Here is a 19,385-nt window from a genome sequence, read left to right on the forward strand (position 1 = left end):
ACTCCTCTTGGCTGAATTTTGGTAAAAAAAACTTAATAGAGTGAAACCTTTAGCCTTTAGGGGAAAGTGAGTTAAGCGGAAACCTCTCTTATCCGGAAAATATTATTGGTCTTGGCGGTTGTAATAGGGTTTTACGTGTATTAGTGCCCTCTGTTAAACGGAAACTGTTAAACGGGGAAATGGAATCGATTCCTGGGCACGTGCATCTGGGTTAAGTGGAATTGTCGAAAACAATCCCAAGGAAAATTTTTACTATTAAGTATTAAGGAATGAAATCCTAAAATGTTCTGTAAAGCCCTCTGCCTAAAAAAACAATCCTTAAAACAGACCCAGCCAGAGGTGTTGTTCGTTCTCCGTGGTCTACGTCATTGTTGACTGATGCCTCGTCACGCGTGGGACTCGGGCATCAATCTTGACCAAAACACTTCCACGTCTCCGTAAACCTAGCGTTAACCCTCCTCTAGTGCCTAATGTCCCGCTGTGAGTTTCGTTTCATGTACATTTCGTCAAATTCTCAATAACACTCCCCCCCCTTCCCTCCCGTCACCCCTCTCTTTCTTAACAATTTCGCCAGCCCAAGTTGGCATGCTCACCTTCCCTCCAACTCGTAGAGCCCTCTCCTCTCTCTGCGTACACAGATATTTAGTGCATCCTTGCTCGCAACCAAATTAGAAGGAATCATTCTCCTACGTGCTGCTGACGGTGTAAGGCTACAACACAGAATGCTCAGAATAAGAGGAACTGCTGATTGATTTCCGCCATGCCGTGTAACATATTATCGCTGAAAAATAAACTGGACTTGATCGAGTGTTTTGAACGAGAATGAGGGAGATAGGTATATGAGAAGTTTAAGTGTGGAAAGTCACAAGTTTATGATGCAATTTAGAAGAAGGATGAAATTCAGAAAAACTTTGAAAGGGAAAAACCTAGAAACATATTTCTTCATATCATATACCACAATAGTTTGTGGAAGGACACACCATAAAATAATTGTTGTTTCTGTCCATTATTTTAGGCCTGAGTTTACATTCAAAGAGGAAAACACCTCTCTACGAACAGGAAGAATTAAACGAATTAGGCAGGGAATGGTTTGTGCGAGCAAGATCGAGGAATATTCCATTGTCAGGTCCAATGGTACAAAAAAAGGCAAAGGAGTTTATTTGATTTTAAAGCCTCTAATGGAGAGCTTCAGAGTAAGACACAATATTGTTTGGAGCATTGTTGTTGGCGAGTCAAACGACGAGGATATGGTAGAGAACCAACCGTAGAGGAGTTGAAATGCACGGTTCATGTATAGATTAAAGACTCTCGACCATGTGATACCGAGTTCTATTTCTTGAAATTGAAAATAAATGGAAACAGTTGTTACATTTACACTTATTCATTATTCTGTTGGAGGGAAGCACTTTTTAAGAGCATTTGACCATTGTCATTGGTAAATATATGATAGGGACTCCTAAAGCGTCTTGTCATCGGGAAATCAGCTCGTCATTGGGAAATCAGCTCGTCCACAATGCTTCAAACTCGTTGAAATTTATTTTATTTATTTCCTCCTTGAGAAGCCACTGATCAAATGTAGAATAATTAAAAAAGCATGGAACACTGCTTCAATCTTGGAAGAGTGGCTTAAAAGTTTCAATGCCGAACTGAAGAGGAAAGGTAGGGAGGGCAAACCTTTCCCTGATAATGCAAACTGTCACTCTAAAATTCGCCTTGCTGATGTGGAGCTAGCCTGGTTTTCGGGAAACACAACTATAAACTCAGCTATAATATAGCTTCACTCAGCCAATGGATCAGGGAGTAATTAGATTGCTTAAGGCACAATGTAGGAATTACATGATGCGATCACTATTAGCTGCTGAAGATACTGCGAATACAGTGTCGGCGGCAATCAAACAAATATCAGGACTGGATGCCATTAATTGGATTAATTTGGCAGTGAATGTATTAAAACATCAACTGTTAAACAATGTTTTGCTTCCCTGACAGACAGTATAAAAGAAGACAAAACCTATGAATCCGATGAAGAAGTAAATATAGCCGTAATATGTAAAGAAAACAAAAATTCCTACAGAGAAATGTTGGTTTCATTACAAGAACTAGCAGAATGTAGTCTCAACAAAGGTAACACTGATTGATTTAGCATCTCACATGGGGCTATTGGCAATGTAGAGAGTTGTGTTGTACAGAAAGAAAGGAAAAACAGACAAAAGTGATGGATTATATGATTATGATGGTCCCGAGAGATGTTCCCGATGGTTCTGCTAAAGAGAGGTTTCGCTGTACAGGCGGTCCTCGACTTTCGTACAATTCGCACTTTCGTACGTTCAAAATTGACACCTTTTACTTGACTTTTGTACGCTAAATTCGGACCTTCGGACGTTGGTCTGTAATTTTTTTAAAATTCCCACGATGTTTATTGCGCATCCCAACATTCAATTGTTTCAAATGGCAGTATATGCGAACAATACGAACGTATATAATGAAGGGAATTGTTGGTAGTTGACTCTAATTTAGGTGATTTATTTGGGAGAGAGACTGCCTGCTATAGGCTCCTTTATCAAAAGAAGAAGAAAGCCTTCATTGAAGATATTTTTCAAAAGAAGTTGACTAGACATCATCGAATAGCTTTCAATAAAACTAGTAAGATCTTCTATCTAATTGTGTTTTTTCGTTTGAGTGCTGTTTAATTCATGTGTACACCTTGAGCAACGATATTGCACGAAATATCACACGAATTCCGTTTGTCTTTTGTCTTTTTTTTTAAAAACGTACGAAATATACGCGATCACGAATGTCACCTGCCAAATGTCGAATTTTGGTGTAAAAATTAAAAGGTATCCAGAGTGCAGGTTCAACAACTACATTTTGTTATGCTTCTTGATATGTCTTTTTATTTATAGTGGACATAATAAGTGGAATGTCAACTTAAACGCCAAGAGGAAGTTTCACTCGATAGCCAACGGAGTTCTTGTTTTTTAAACTTTTATTTGCATTTTCTGCGTATTTTCGACAGAAATTAGATGATTTGAGGAGTTTTATTAACATATTATTAAAATTAAGTCAATTGAAATGAATTCCGTGAAAAAAAAGGTTTCAGTACGTATATTCCGCTCTTCTGGAACGTAACCCCTAATTAGTATGGAAGTCAATGGTTTGACTTTCGTACATTCGACTTTCGTACAAGTTTTCGGGAACACATTATGTACGAAAGTCGGGGTCCGCCTATATTTTACATTTACGGGTAATTTTTTCAATGAGTGTTAATTTAATAAGTTCGGAGTAGAACCGCAAAGTACCATATATTAACTGCTCCGAGTTTTACTTTCCAAGGGTCCTTGATGGTAAGCATTACCTCTAAGTAGTAACACGTCTGAGGTCTGGTAAGTGTAGACAAGTGGTTTTTAGATACTACTTACTACTTCCTTGGCACTACAACCCGGTATGGGCTTTGGCCTCCCTCAAAACGCCTGTCCATTCTCTCCTGTTCTGCACTTTCTCCCACCATCTAACAATCCTCATAGCCTTTATGTCTTCTTCCACATCCTGCATCCATCTTTTCCTCGGTCTTCCTCTTTTTCTCTTTAGATCCATATTTCCATGTAGAATCTTCTTAGGCATCCTTTCTTCACTCATTCTTTTTACATGACCTAGCCAAGCTAGCCGTTGGGTCATCACAAAACTCACTATGTCTTCGCCTCAGATAATATTTTCTATTTCCTTGTTTGTTCTTATCCTCCAAGTTACCCCATCTGTCACAGGACCATATATCTTTCGCAAAACCTTCTGTTCAAATATTCGCAGAGCATGCTTGTTTCCAGCGGAGATGCTCCACGTTTCTGCTCTATATGTCACGACCGGTCTGATAAGTGTCTCATGGTTTTTAGATGTTCAGCTACAAATTTTAAACATTGTGGGTTAAGCTGGTGATATAAAAACCTAAATTGATGATCTACTCTTAAGATTTGTATCTTTTCAATCTTTTCAAGAATAAGAGGGGGTGGCCACCCCTCCCCTCCTCCTCTTCATCCGCCACTGGCTTATGCCACACCTCTGTGGGATGAATGGAGGCATAACCGAATATAATGGAGAAAGTTGGATTGATTACGGGGCGTGCTGATAAAAACTTATTCATACTGGAGGAAGAGGGGTGGGTAAAGGGCCTTCAGCCTTGCCTGAGACTACGAATGGGGGCCGTGTTTCTTTTACGATGCACTCAAGCCCTGTAACCTGAGGGAAAGGGGAGAATGCTAGTGGAGGGGGGTTTGGGATGCATAAATTGGGTGTCAGGAAGATCAGCAAAAGGCAGTAGGAGGGAGTAAACAAAGATTTTGGATAGAAGATCTCTAGGAATGGGGAACTGGTAGGAGTGCTAGAAGAAAGTTCATGGCTAGAGTTGGAAGTGCCTCTTCATTACGAGTAGCCTGCAAAATAATTTGGTGGTAAATAGAGGCCAATATTTTAGATACTCCTCCTCACTTTCATCTTCTTCATCACTGCTGTCATGTTTAGTCCCGGCTACTACTTCTCTTCTGTTTGTTGCTTAGACACTCACGAGGCACTAACTGAAGCCCTTCGCACGTTCTCTCATGAATATAGTTCAAGCCCATACCTTACGATTCAGTACTTCCAGGACAAAAGACAGCCAGACACCGCCTCCCTCCTGAATAGTTAGCAAGGTGCTTTCGCAAAAACTTAATGCACAGAATCATCAAATCCCTGTTAAAATTAGCAATACAGGAGCCATTTCGCCCTAAATATGGGCTCATGCATATAATATTATATCATCATTGATATCCTTACTGCCTCATCCCACCTCTCGTTGCTGACAGCCGCTGTATTTTCCCAACCTGTCCTCCCTCTGGAATGTAAAGTTTAGGGATGGGTCAGTTCTGGTACCCGGTTCTTGGCTTGTGGAACCGGTATGGAGAACCGATCGCTTAAAGTCGATACTTTGGAACCGGCGCTGTACGGTCGTGGGGATTTGAATTTGGTGCCCCAAGCCAAAATGGTCTGAAAGGACAAAAAGTGGAGAAAAAAATTATTTAAAAACGCATATATTACTTTCTGATTTTATGGCGTCCACTTTTTTTTCTTTTGAGAGTTGCTGGCTAACGCACACATTTAAGGGTTTGTCAGTTTGTTTTTTTTTCTTTTGAGAGTTGCTGGCTAACGCACACATTTAAGGGTTTGTCAGTTTGTTTTTTTTTCTTTTGAGAGTTGCTGGCTAACGCACACATTTAAGGGTTTGTCAGTTTGTTGCTCTCGCCAAAATGTTACATACCTGTAGCCGCTTTCAAACGAGCCGAATTTTTTCCTACTGCCGTCCATGGTACAGATACAATTTGGAATATGGATTTTGATTCTTTTGTGAAGAGGTAACCTGTACATTACCACTGTGTAGTAAAAACCCTGTTAGCAAAGTCATGAGTTTTCCCGACGGTGCCAACAAATTCATTGTATGGAGGTTTTTAGTGTACATTTTAAAAATAAATGATAAATGTATGCATTAAAGAATATTATTTTTATTTACTGTCACTCTTCAAAAAAGCTATTTGATAAAGAATTAAAAAGATATGGTACTTTTTTCAGAGAATTTATTTAAGTTGACTGGTTTCCTTGCAAAGGCGACACCTTTAGGTTCGGAGTTTGTTATTTTGGTTGTTATTTAGTTGTTTATTTGGTTGTTTTTACCCATTGGTTGGGGAGGGTTGTGTAGTGGGTTGGGTAATGGATGCTTAAGGAAATTCTGGGACCGGTGCGGTGGTTAAGTTGGGGTTAGAGCGTCACTCAACTTCAGGGGAATTTCCAAGAGGGGGAATGGTTGACAAAAATATTCTCATTAGCTAAAATCCCATTCCTAATGTGCTTTCTTATCTCTAACTCCTCCAACAGTCCATCCTTCTCCCCTTTTTCTCAAGGTGGAGAATTTCTGGGACAAAATGGCTCATGTGGTCACTCTCACATTGGTGCTTCAAAAAATGCTATTAGTTTATCTCCCTATTTCTTAAATGCCTTTTGTGTTCTTCTGTTCGTACTCGGAGCAAACGTCGAGTCTGGCCTATGTAACAGGTCTCACAGGCCCTGAACTTGAGTCTTGGGCACTCGCGTAATAACAGCAAAATAAAAACCAAAATAACAAAGTCTGTACCTGAAGATGTCACCTTTGCGACGAAACTGGTTGACTTAAATAAATTCTGTGAAAAAAGTACCATAACTTTTTAATTCTTTACTATGCATTTTCACAAAGTAAAGCCTGAAACCATCGAGTTTAAGTTATAGTATTTATTAATGGAAAGAAGGTGGAGAAAAGTCGGGGAAAGGAAGGTTTTTGTCTGGGAGCAATCAGGGAATTTGAATATGTATTGGAATCTGGTTACAACACTGAAAAAGAAAGTAACTTTTTTCTTGATCTCATATACTTTTTGTACATTCCCAACATGTGATTCAATCATATTAAGTGATGAATAATTTTGGTAGGAATACATATGTTAATATGTATATATATATGATGATGTTTTAACAGGTGATTGGTGCGAGGCATTTAAGCAAGACAGGCCGTGGCAGCGCTAGTCCATTTGTTGAAGTGGAGGTCATTGGTGCTGACTTTGACACTGGAGTGAAACTGACCACCAAAGCCATTGGTAAGTATTTCTTTAGGAAGGTGACAAATTTGAGTCCATGTCGTAGCTGATTAGAAAACATTGTTTTCAGTATCATATTGTTGACTCAGATCGTCGGCAAAATTCATCTATAAAGGCACATTTAATAATAATATTTCACGTTTAATTATTCTTTTGTCAAATTCTAGCTGGTGAACATCTTTTCATCAAAGTAGATGCACAAGCAATTCCCTCCATTCACATCTTATCTTATGCTTGTGATGTCAAGAAAAATCCTGATAAACTTCCACTCTTCGTGAATACTCCACCCAGCTTTATTTATGTCCCCCCCCCTCCCCCATGATGTATTACTTATTTATAACTTGCATTTAAAGATGACAGCAAAGTCTGAAAGAAGTAATTTATTATGAAAAATGGGAATGGGAGGAAGTAATCCAAATTACGGATTGTGGCCCTTGTTTGGGTCACTTCATATACTCACTCACTCACTCACCCAATGATTCCACCTGAAGGTTGGTTTGTATTGGTATGGGTAGAGCTCACCCTGCACTAAAACACAGGCATGTGCTGATCACATGTTTGGGGAGGAATGAGTTCCTTTCCCTGGGCCCCCTCTCACTTCAAGGGTTTTAATTTTGGGGGTGTCTGAAGGTTTCATCCTTGGTAATTACAGGTCAGTTAAATAAATGACAAAGTCATCGCTGTGCTGTGTTTCAATAAGCTTCATTTGACAATGCCTCCAATGGAAAGTTAAAAATTCTGACACAGGTAGGCAAAATTTTTATCTTCGATTCGATATGCTGTGTAAGGTCATGACTGGTAGTATTTCAATATTTCCCCATTTTTCCTTAAATAATGGCAAAAGAAGGTGAGTGTTGTGATATTTATTAGGGTTACCATATGGGCCATGGGTGGAAAAATGCATGCAGCTAGAAATAGTATTTTAAGCTGGTGTACAGCTAACAAATTGATTTTAAACACACAAAAGACACACACTGTTCAATTTTGTGGTAATAGCAATGTTCTCGAGAGCATCCTAATTAGATTGGATAAAAAGTCTATTGAGAATGTGTCCCACACAAAATTCCTTGGTGCATACTTATGTAGTAATATGTCCTATGAGATGAATATTGACTTCTTAGCCAATAAACTAAGTTCAATCTGCTATCTATTAAGACACCTTAGGAACTCTGTTGATTTAAATATTCTTCTTACATTGTATTACGGTATCTTTTATTCTCGAATGTCATACAATATAATTTTTTGGGGCTCATCCCCTCATGCCTCCAAGGTGTTCACATTACAAAAACGTGCAATTAGAATCATTGCAAAAAAACCTTTTGATGCTCCCTCCAAGCCTATTTTTAAAGCACTTAACATTCTTCCACTCCCGTGTGTATATTTATTATCAATTTTAAATTTTGTACGTTATAATCTTGATTTGTTTATGCTCAATTGTGATGTTCACAAATATGAAACTAGGAATTGTAATAACCTTCATTATCATTCCATTAGGACTAACAGATCAAAGCTGGGCCCACACGAGCTGGGCCTCAGAATTTATAATAAACTTCCTGCGCATTATATATGCATTTTTTTCCTTTCATGACGTGTCTTATATCTTTTGCTGTAAGGTCTCTAGACAAAATAAATTATTATTATTATAGGAATAACACGACCTATTTACAAACCGTCTGGTCTACAATATTAAAAAATTTAGGTCCCTTCAACTTGCTAAATTAGAGGTTCTACTGTACTTTTAATGCTACCTTGCAACTTATTCTATGGCATTGAGGCAAAATGATAGGCTCCTTTTGCATTTTGGAGGAGAGCGATTGTTAATTAATATGCGTGTTTGTGTTGAAGAGGTTGAAGTTATGATGGAATGTGGAATACTCGAAAAATTCATCTGTATTTTCCATGACCAACCAGGCACAAAATAATATAGGAGCAAGGAGCAATGTCAGTATATTTGCTTTGATGAAAATTGAATTACCAGGAGTACGCTTTACTTGATGCGTGACTTTGATTGTTTGTTTCTGGCGAAAGAAAGTTTTGCTAACCATGGTGTAATATCTTCAGAGCATAATTTCAAATGAAATATGTATATGAATTTCCTTTAGCTTAATGAACCATTTTAAGAATATTTAACCTGGAAGAGGGGTCATGGCAAAATGTAATGTTAGAAAGTGCGAGGAGTGTTAACGACACCCCAAATAATATATTTTTTTCTTCTTTCCTTGGAGTGATATAGTTATTTTGTCTTCTTTTTTAAGTACTCCCTCCGTGTTAAATTGATGTTAGCTATTTATTTTTACATTATTACCATAATATGATAATAACTTTCCAAGTTTGGGTTGTAAGACATGAAATATGTCATTAAATATACTAAATGTAAAGTTCTACATTCTTAAAAAGAAAAAAACTAGCTTTCATAATTTCCAAATTTTGATGTCATAAAAACTCAATGTCAAAAAGAACTTCTCAACTGAAATCTTGAAATAAAATTGTCATTTTTTGTATTTAAACGCAATTTGTATAAGCAAATAAATTGCAAACGAATATTATTACTACAAAATTTTGAGAAATTATTTCAGTTTTCCTCAAATATCAAAAATTAGTCAATTTTTAGATGTGTGGCTAACCTAATTGACAAAATTAACAACTATTTTTCTGATGTATATTTTCTACACACAGCTTTTTATGCCTGATATAGTATGATTTCATGTTTTGAGATATGACTTTACAGTAGGATGACGTTGAACATTTCAATTCCGAAGGCTCTGTACATTCATCTTGATGGACAAGGTTTGAAGTCTTGTTGTGTAGTGATTTAGGCAAAATTTTTGCTATTGATCTTTTTTTAATATTCCCATTTTCCAAGGACAAACGTATATCTTTGAAAAGTTAGTCGAAAGATTTTGTCTCAATTATTTAAAAAAATACAAATATAGCTCTAGCATTGACTGCATGAATGTCAATGGTGTGAAAAAATATTTTCAATTGCCTGCGACGAGTTTTTCAGGATGCAGAATAATTTATCCATAATTTCATCAACAGCATCCACATCTTCGTATAATAGGTTGTAGAAAATTATTTAATCCCATGTTTGGCTGGCTTATTTCTTATGTTCTGCCGAAAGGGCCGTCTTCTTTTGAAGCCTCCGAATTGCTCATCAAGGTCTGCGTATTCCTCTAGTCTAAAATTTTTTGCAAATTTTGACAAAAACCTCAGAAATCTCTCGAACATGTGTGAGTTCATCAATAAACTTTCTCTGATTTTGGTCATTCCTATTATTAAAACGCAAACACCAAAGGAGGAATTTAAAGCGGTCGAGAGGCATTGCTGAATAAAATACATCTATGGCCTGCCTGTCCTGTTCCTAAAGCTCGTCCAAATTCCAATCACTATCCCTCATCCTTCCTGCAAGAATTCAGAGCCCAATGACATTTCTAATTTCCTAGGTATTCATTTGCGTTGCATCCCAATTCCAAGAAAAAGTGCCATAAAAATGTGAAATATTAGTGTTTGTATGTTATGTCACTTTAGTCATGATAAAGTCATCAAAATATCAGAAGAAACAATCAACCAATGTCCCCCCTTTTTTTCCAAAACTACCCATGGTTAAAGTAAAGGGGGGGACTATATTCAAACGTATTTTCAAAATTTTTTCCCCGAAACTGAAGCCTCAAATTAGAGGGGGGGAATATGTTCAAGGGGGACTGTATTCGAGGGGGACTATATTCGGAGAAATACTAAGCTCACCGTGGAGACTGGTAAAATTCGTTTCTTTATCATAAGCTCTGTATATATTTACAGTTAGAGTAGAGTAACTATTCTAGGAAAAGATTATCGTATGAAAGAGTTTAAGTGTATTGAAAGTCAGCTGTTAATCAGGAAGTGACATTTCTTACAATGTTGGCCAGAGTGTAGATGGGGGAAAGAGGATGTGTGACGGCTTGGTAGAGGAACGGAACGTGGTAGGGAGCATGGTGAGGAGGAACACTGAAGGTAACACCTCAGGACAAACCTCAAACTCATTGTAATTCCAAAGCGAAATGAAATTTTATGGACTACTGGCAGTATTTTGTCAAAATGTGAGGGACTTGAAAGAATGAGAACTAGCAACATTGTAGGCACAGTGATGGGCAATACAATGGCATCAATGATGAGCCGTGGGATGTCATTTACATCTTGCACGCCCTTTCCCAGGTTAAGGTGTTACGTAGGTGGACAAGTTGATAGAGAAAAGGGATTGTTTTATTTTATACAGGTTTATGCCCTGTGAAATTTCAAACTATAGAATTTGCTTTGTATAATTAACGTGTGAATTTGAAATTACCTTTTTGATTAACTGTGCTTTACCTATGTATATTATTTCAGCTGACAATGGCTTTAATCCCATCTGGAATGAAATCTGCGACTTTGATGTTTTCAATCCGCACTTTGCATTACTCCGATTTGTTGTCCAAGATGAGGACATGTTTGGTGATTCCAATTTCATCGGCCAAGCTACTTATCCTGTAAGTTTCAATATTTACCAGTCCTATAAATTCTATTTCAAAGTGGTATGTGTGTGTGAATGAGTGGTTGTGTTTTTTGCTTCAGGTATTGTGCTTACGCACTGGCTGTCGAAGCATCCCTCTAAGGAATGGCTTTGGAGAAGAATTGGAGCTGGCTACATTGCTTGTCCACTTGGCTATCCGTAATCCTTTGGTAAGCTCCACCATCTTAAATGTAATGTAACATTCATTCAAGTGTGTACTCGTTCTGCAAAAAAAATATTCAGGTAATATTGTCCAAAAATTCTTATGAACACTCATTTCCCTTGTTTGTGGCCCTAAAATTGTTGCCACTAAGGCATTTGTATTTATTCAAAGTCCTAAAATTGTTTTATGCCAGAAGTGCCAATATGCTGAGTGGATGTGATAAATATAATTTAAGGAGTGAGTCATGAGTAGTGATGTAAACAGACCAAGGTTAACATTATATAAACATTGTTTTCTTTACGTGGAGCCAAAGTTATTTTATTTACTTCCTGCTAAAATTAAAAAAATTAAGTCATCAAATAAAATGTTAACACTTGCCAAAGACTGGATTTTCTCACAAGAAATAATTGAAAATTTACTTTGATGTTATTTCTTTAAAACACTCATGCTTTTATTTAAGGCATAGTTATTTTCTTTTATTGGCATACATTTTTGTTATTTGATGGTGGCTCAATTCTGGTCCTATGACCTTGGAGACCACCTTCTCTTTGAAATCTAGTTATTCAGCTGTAAAATCAAAGTGTGAGGGTAAATAAAATTATTATTATCATCATTATATAAGTGTGCGCTGATCATGCTGGTTTAATCAAAATATTTTTTTGTCCAATGAATTTAGAATGACGGCTTGGATCCACCTTACTGGTCTCCTCTCGTATAGCTGTTTATCGGTCAAGGGCAGTTAGGCTAGAACTATTACTTTGGTCTTCAGGTTCTAGTGTGCGGTTACCTGTCACACTTGTCTTTGATCTGTAGACATGAGTAGCAGTGCTTGCGAAACTGTCTTCAACCAATAAACAGAGTGGGAGAAAAAGGCTGAAAGGAGGATTCAGCAGTGCTATGGCCTTATTCTTTTCTTATTCATTCAAAATCAGATAAATTTGAATGGCACATGTGTTATCTTGCATCATTACTCTTTGGTGTTGTGTATTATCTGAGGGTCCTTCCTCTCTGCTCAGGAGAATGGTGGAGGACGAAGGACTTCGGGCACCACGGCGGCCTCCCCCATGGACCCAGTGAGGATGTCTTCGGGAGACGTTGAGGAAGTGTTGCTTCCGTCCGCCATTGGCCACATCTGAGGATGCGCACGCGATCCCTTGTCTCATGCCATATCAGCGTGTTTGCATGCGTGGTGGGAGTGGCCACAAATCGATTGCGCCCGTGCACAATGGTCACCGGAGGCAGTGTTTGATGCAGTGGTGGGAGGCACCTCACTCGTCGAGTTTTATTTATATACATGGTCACATCGTCCACCTTTTGTAATATAGTCTTGCTTCTGCCCAAAGTGTGTGTCGCTCACCCCGTCCTCCGTGCCTCGGGTGTTGCGCTCCGTTGTGGTCTGCTCACCATCATTCCATTCTCAGTCCAAAGCTCTGCTGGGAATAATTCATTCCTGCTGGAGAGAGATTGGCTGTGCTGCTCTCATTATTTGACCCTCCACCACCCTCGATCGAACTTTATTTATCTTTCCCATCGACTAAAGTGGGACTAGTGGACTAGTTGGAAGGAGAGAGCGAGCTGTGGAGTTTCATCTCTCCATTACTGACGTTTTATGCCTTGCATTGGTCATTATTTTGCATTTTTACGTATCATATAATGCACGCAAACTATTTCACAGGTCTTGGAGAGAGTTAGTTTTGCGGAAGGTGTGCATTTCAAGTGGATATTATATTAATTCAATTTCCTTTGTACCTAACCATGGTACTGTTTGCTTGCAGTAAACATTTAACACAGCCATTGGGTTGTTAAAGGTCAGGGAAAACAGAGAATTCAGGGAGAAGTGAGGAGGTTTTAAATTGGTTAAGAAAATCAGCATTAAGTCATGCAATCTCGTCCACAGGTGTGGGAAATATTGTGACAAGGGAATCAAAAGAGCCTCCATGGTGATGGCTGGCTGAGGGGTTGTGCCTTTGACGTGCAAAGATGGGGTTAATTTGCCTTTATTAGAATTGGATGAGGTAAATTTGCTTTTATTTTGGAGAACATTAATTAGGTATGAAATTATTTTACTCATTGTTTTAGGAAAGATAATTTAATTCTCACTACACCATATTGCATACCATTATTTATTCTTTATTGCCAAATATTTTGTTTTCTTACTTCCTATAAATAGGGAAGTGCACTAATTTTTTTTAATTGCTGAATTTGAAAGTTTAGCCTAAAAAAGAAACATTAGTATAGTCACTTTTATTTTCTGCATCTGGGGTATGCACTTTAAAACGTTTTGAAAGTCGGAAAATTTCATGTTGCGCTGAAACACAGTGCCTCCATCTTGATTGAGATGTGACGTCACAAGGCAGTAGTCACCAGTGGAGTATCGCTGTATTCCGTCGCCTTCTTTAGCGCGGCGAGAGTTTCCGGGAATCGGTGGAGTTTGCTTCCTAAAAATGTCGTCTAGTACCGAAAATATGAATTCAAAATAGAATTATAAATGATTTTTTGTTCCAAATTTCATCTCGACGTCGAAACAAAAGCCTGGAGAAGATATTCATTCCCGTGCCTTAAGCACAAGCTATACGGAATAAATGGTTCAAGGCTGCTCCTGACTCTTACCTATCGATTATATTCTGTTTTGAAGATCATTTGAAGGTATTGTAAGATCAAATTGATATTTATATTATAATAATTTAATTAATAGGTACCTCAGTCACACCAGAAAGTGTGTTGAGTCAAAATATAGCATCTTCCCCGTAGACCTACGTAATTTATAAACTGAAAGTAGTTTGGTTAAAGAATTATGGCGCGACTGTTTTTTTACACGACCGGGCAAAATGCGTACTTTGCCCATGATATGTGCATATATGATAACAAACGATTTTTGTTAAAGTTAATCTTTATTTGTTGAAATTAGTACATTTATAGGTGATACAGATATGAAGGTACACGGCAGGTCGCACGGCGTAATTTGTACTCCACTGGTGACGGGTTCATCTTGCTGATCTAAAAAATTAGCTACAATACCTCGAACTTTGAAAACTCGCATTATAGGCAGTCAAAGTACATTGTAAGAATACACGAGACCATTATAGCCCAGAATGTACGTACAATGTCGAAATCCTTGGTTTTCAAAGATTAACGTATTTTATACGCCAGCGCGCCCGGTCCAGGGTTATCAACTTTTGTTTCATCCTATTTGTTAGTTGAAATTATATTTCAGAATGGTTCTTTTAGCACTGCTACTGAGGTAAACTGGTAGGTACTGAGTACAAGGTACTGAGGTATGTACTGAGTAAGTAAACTCCCTTTGGAGTAATGTGAATTACAAGTGTTCGACATATATGGCATTTTATATTCGCTTTGTGTTCTTATTAATTATGCCTGTACGCATATTGCGAGCCTTTAATGGTATGTGCTTTTGCAAGAGTGGTTTTCATTTTTAATGTGGAAGTTGGTCAGTATAAGCAAAGAAAAAATTAACATTTTAGCGCACACCAACCCTTGTAGTCATCGTATCTCGGCGTTTGTAATGACACTGCTAAAATACCTAAACGCCATAATGACGATAAAAAAATTGTCTCATGTCAATGATTGCTGCAATTATAATTAATGATAAAGTAGACGCCGTATGATCACAATGAAGGCAACAAAAAATAATGCCATAACGTAGACTTGAACCACGGCCCTTCGGATAACATCTTTCCTTTGACTCGTGCACTCTACCACTACCCCAACCAACCCATATTGAGGATATTTTGAATTTATATATATAACTTGTAAAAAGTAACGCATGAAAATTAATTAATTACAGCCTAACTAACGCCCTAATTGAAAAAGATGCAGCAAGGTACGCGGTCTCCTCTTGTTAGCCTTAACGTCTCGCATTTCTATGGAGCGTTGAACCTGTCCTCCTTATTCAAAAATTCAGTAACCATAAATACATCAAAGTTTGGTATACCATTTATAAATCGTTGGAATTTTCCTTCTCCCAACCAAGATTATCTTTTCTTGAACCCATCCTGGACAGCGAACCATTGCAACAACCAGCTAGCTCGGAAATAAGGCTAACATCCCATGATTCTAGTAGCGAAGGGCGAACGTTCCGGCCGGCGTGAATACATACGCAACGAATAAGTCTTGCAGCAAACGTCTGAAATAGGTTTATTAGTTTGACTCGGTTCTTACAAAAAAAGTTTTGGCATGATAAACGGCATTGTGCCAAAATATACCCAGCGAAAAATAAATGCCATCATGCATTTATTAAAGATTCAATGTGCTATTCGTACTACTCTTTCCAAACTTGATGTTGACATGTAAATGAATATTAATATATTACGCAATGATGAAGTCGTTTACTCAAACGAGAAGCAGCCACATATATAATCTGAAGATATTTTATGACAGCAAAAATCGGATACCCTCAAATTCTGTAATTTTTCTATGCAATAAAAGTGGTAGAACTAAACGGTGTAGAAGCTGCCTTCTGCTACTGCCTTGTGACGTCACGGCCAATATTCAACATGGACACCCGTTTTCGCGGCCTTTGAATTTTTCCATATTTCAGACGGTCATCTCGAATCAAGTATTCACTATTAGGATTTAAACTGTGGTTTTACGACATTATGTTATTCTGAACTCTAATTTAAAAAATGTGTTTGGTGCATTTGAAACACTAGTGCACTTCCCTATTGGAGAAGAGAATTTGTCTATCATTACTTTTTGCTCAGCATCTTCATCTTTATCTTATTGACTGTTTGGCCTTTATGCACACTTCTTGAAATAACGTATAAGAACTAAAATTTTATTTTCCAGGCAAACTTGCATTACAGGTGCGATTGACCATGATTGGCTGTGCCGAGGGAAAGTTTTACGTTATGATCAAAAAGGGAGTGCAAAAAAGTGGGGAGAAATGAAGATTTATGTAAAGGAAAGTGAGGGAATTTGAGTTTGGTAATCTTCTAATAGCTTGTTACTGCCAATTCAATCTACTCTTTATGTTTCATGTTTGTGCCCTCTCCGTAATAGTGCCTTTTAAACAGAGTTGAAGTTTCATATCTAGCACTACCAGATGCATTCTGCTCATTCAGCCCCGTCCCATATATGTAGTAAAAGGAAGTTTAGCATTGAATGATTCCAATGTGCATACAAACGGAGAAACTAATTGATGGTCAGTTGTTATCCCTCTGCTTTCACTGTCACTGATGGTAGCTCGGAGCGATATTAAAATTTCAATATCCGATTGCATTATTTTAATAACGTTAATATGCGATAAAGATAATATTGTTGGGATGAATAAATATTGGATCCCATTCACTCCCTGATTAATGCTCCCAATTTGTTTCATGAAAAGCGAGCGCTAATTGAAAAGGCATCATTCAAGTCATTAAGTTCCATAAAGACTAACATGATTGCGCTTAGTTCTTCTCTGAGATGTCACTTTCACAAGATTCATTCTTTAAGAATTTTGCTATTTTGGAAATTTGAATTAAATTTTTCTATTAAAAAAAAATGTAAAGTAATTATAAAATTGCTTCTAAAATAACTAAATGTCATTTAGAAATTAAAAAATCCATTTTCTATGTATTTTTCTCATGGATATGTTTGAACGTGCATGCAATATACAATGACTATTTAGCTATAAGCTCTACCTCAAGCCATGGATACCTGTTGAGTATCTTCACTCATGCAAATGTTATTGCAATAATTATGAACTATGAGTCTTCTTTTAAAAATCCAATAGTATCTTTAAATGATTTATAAAATAGCAAAACATGCAAAAGAAAACCATATATCACAGGTAAAATCAGTCATTATGCTATTTGTCACAAATATTAGAATTTGGATGATAGGTATTTGACAATAATTATACAGACGCCTAATTCTGAGCGCTATAATTGTCACTAATTTTCAAATAAAAAAGCTAACATGGTAGGAAAGATTGAAATAAATAAGTCAGCATTAAAAATAATAGTAATGAGGGAACGTCACCATCAAGACATTACAAGATTTCTATCTTTATGCCTATCGTTAATTGTATTCCTCATCAGTCTGTCTGGTATCACTCACTCTAATTTCAATGGGAAAATAGGACGTTATAATCTAGATCTATCGCTATTTAAAACTTATTTTTAAAAACTAAGGAAGTGAAAATGTTCACTGATGTATAAATACTGTAAGATGTAATGACAAGACCCTTGACCTAATTCAGTTAAAATTTTTAATTTTTTTTTCATAAAAGGTATTATTTACAGTATTCATTTATTAAAGTTTTACTTCAAAGATTTTATTCTTGGAAACAAAATGAATGGGTTGCAAGCAGCAGTTATGTTTGAGGCAAAGGGTGCAGAGATAGCAGCGCAATACAAAATTTTCAAGGGTATTTATTCGGAACTGGAGAGTGTTAGACTGGAGCAGGGTCTTAAAATACAATCGGAGATAATGCGCAACAGCTCTAATCAGCAAAGCATTAATCATGGAGTTAGTTTATACATATTCGACAATCATTTATCGCCATTTTACAGAACTCAATGTTAGTTTTTTTTCAATGAATTTAAAAACCATGATATTTTACGATATCGATCCTTTGCCTAGGCCTTACTTACTGTTTCATTGTGGGCCACTATGTATTTACCATGTGCTAAAATTTTAAGCACACTTAATCTTCTCTCTCAATGGTCTTGAAATTATATTTTTAAAAGTTACGCCTCAAACAATTAATTTTATATTTTTTCCATAAAATTGGAAGGACTTGGTTGCTTTGGTAGAAGTGGTTGACTTTTGCATATTCTCAAATTTCTTCACTCTGATGGGTTGAATCTGGTGTTGTTACTTGAGGGTGATTGTCTTTATAGTGTACATTTTATTTGCATGAAGTAATTACTTTGTACATATGAGTGCTTTCAAAATATGCGTAGGCTGATGTCATAAAGCAAAATTTACTTTATTTATAAGTTTCGTCCATCAAAGTATTCTCCTCCCCAACCCACACATTTTTCCTAACAGATTTTCAGCTTTGGAAACAGTCCTGTTATGCTCATTTTATGATGTCCATCAGTTCCCTCTTCGCATTTGCTTCAAATTCAGGGAATTTTCTATAATATCCTTCCTTTCGGCAGAGTTTTGAGTTTTTGTAGTGTGAAGAAGTCACCTGGAGCAAGGTGAGGTGATTTGGGTGTGTTAGTAGTTATAGTGATGGAGGGTTTGGCGAAAAATTCAGGAGTGCTGATGCCTAACAGGCTTTTTTGTTGTCCATGATAACAGGTGTGAATTAAGTAGGGCAATGCACTTGTTCTAAGTACACCCATGTCTCGTATAGTGCAAGGGATGCGTTCCTTGGGGTCTTTGCACTATACGAATTTGCGTTATATGAGAGCGTTTTAACATTGGGAAGTTAGGGTTGTGTTCCTGGTAGCATAGGTCTTGGGTATTGAATTTCCTCTAAAAAATATATTTTCCCACAAATAGCCTTAGAAAACATTATTTATATAAATGTTTATAGTTTAAAACATCTTTAAAGATAGTATGCACGCATTTGAAGACTTTTATTCACGTTAAAAAAAATTCTTACGTGCTTTTGGAATTCCCTCCTGTCGTGCGGGTGGGCTGACATCTGCTATCTCAGAGGTTCATAATGCATTCCCGGCAGTTGACGATTTTTCAAACCAGTCTAAAAATAACTATTGTGTCGCCCAGGCCCTTTTGTCGCTCATCGAAATGACAGGCAAATGCTACTTTGAATGCCATTTCATATCTAGCGGAGTTTATGAATGATAAATCATTTTAATTTGAAGTCCTCCGAGTCATTAGCAGCTACGTGAAACAGTCTTTAAATGCCTTGAAACCTGACCCAGGTTTTCCTTCCCTAAAAATGAATGAATGAGAATGCATTCTTTTCCAAAAGAATATCGTCTCGTCAACTCTAAAAACTAGTTGAGGGGGAAAGGAGCCACTTTCAATCACAGCTTGGAGTTCATCAGAAAATGTTGTGGTGGCTGCGCTATCAACACTTGCAGATTCACCTGATATCGCTGCACTGAAAATACCTGCTTGCCGTTTAAAT

The 19,385-nt window shown here is 37.2% G+C and overlaps 1 protein-coding gene across 3 annotated transcripts in view; it reads left to right on the forward strand.

Annotated features, from left to right (window-relative positions):
• The window catches only part of LOC124159594 (1-phosphatidylinositol 4,5-bisphosphate phosphodiesterase gamma-1), a 182,621-nt gene extending 169,114 nt beyond the window's left edge, over positions 1 to 13,507 (forward strand). For all 3 annotated transcript variants that reach the window (XM_046535512.1, XM_046535514.1, XM_046535513.1), the window contains 4 exons: positions 6,527 to 6,644; positions 11,007 to 11,146; positions 11,232 to 11,339; positions 12,349 to 13,507. In XM_046535512.1, the coding sequence (XP_046391468.1) occupies positions 6,527 to 6,644; positions 11,007 to 11,146; positions 11,232 to 11,339; positions 12,349 to 12,468 (486 nt within the window). In that variant the 3' untranslated portion in view covers positions 12,469 to 13,507. The remainder of the gene's footprint in view (positions 1 to 6,526; positions 6,645 to 11,006; positions 11,147 to 11,231; positions 11,340 to 12,348) is intronic.
• Positions 13,508 to 19,385: the final 5,878 nt, after the last annotated feature.

Source organism: Ischnura elegans, chromosome 5, assembly GCF_921293095.1.
Source record: "Ischnura elegans chromosome 5, ioIscEleg1.1, whole genome shotgun sequence".
In the NCBI taxonomy this organism is placed as follows: Eukaryota; Metazoa; Arthropoda; class Insecta; order Odonata; family Coenagrionidae; genus Ischnura; species Ischnura elegans.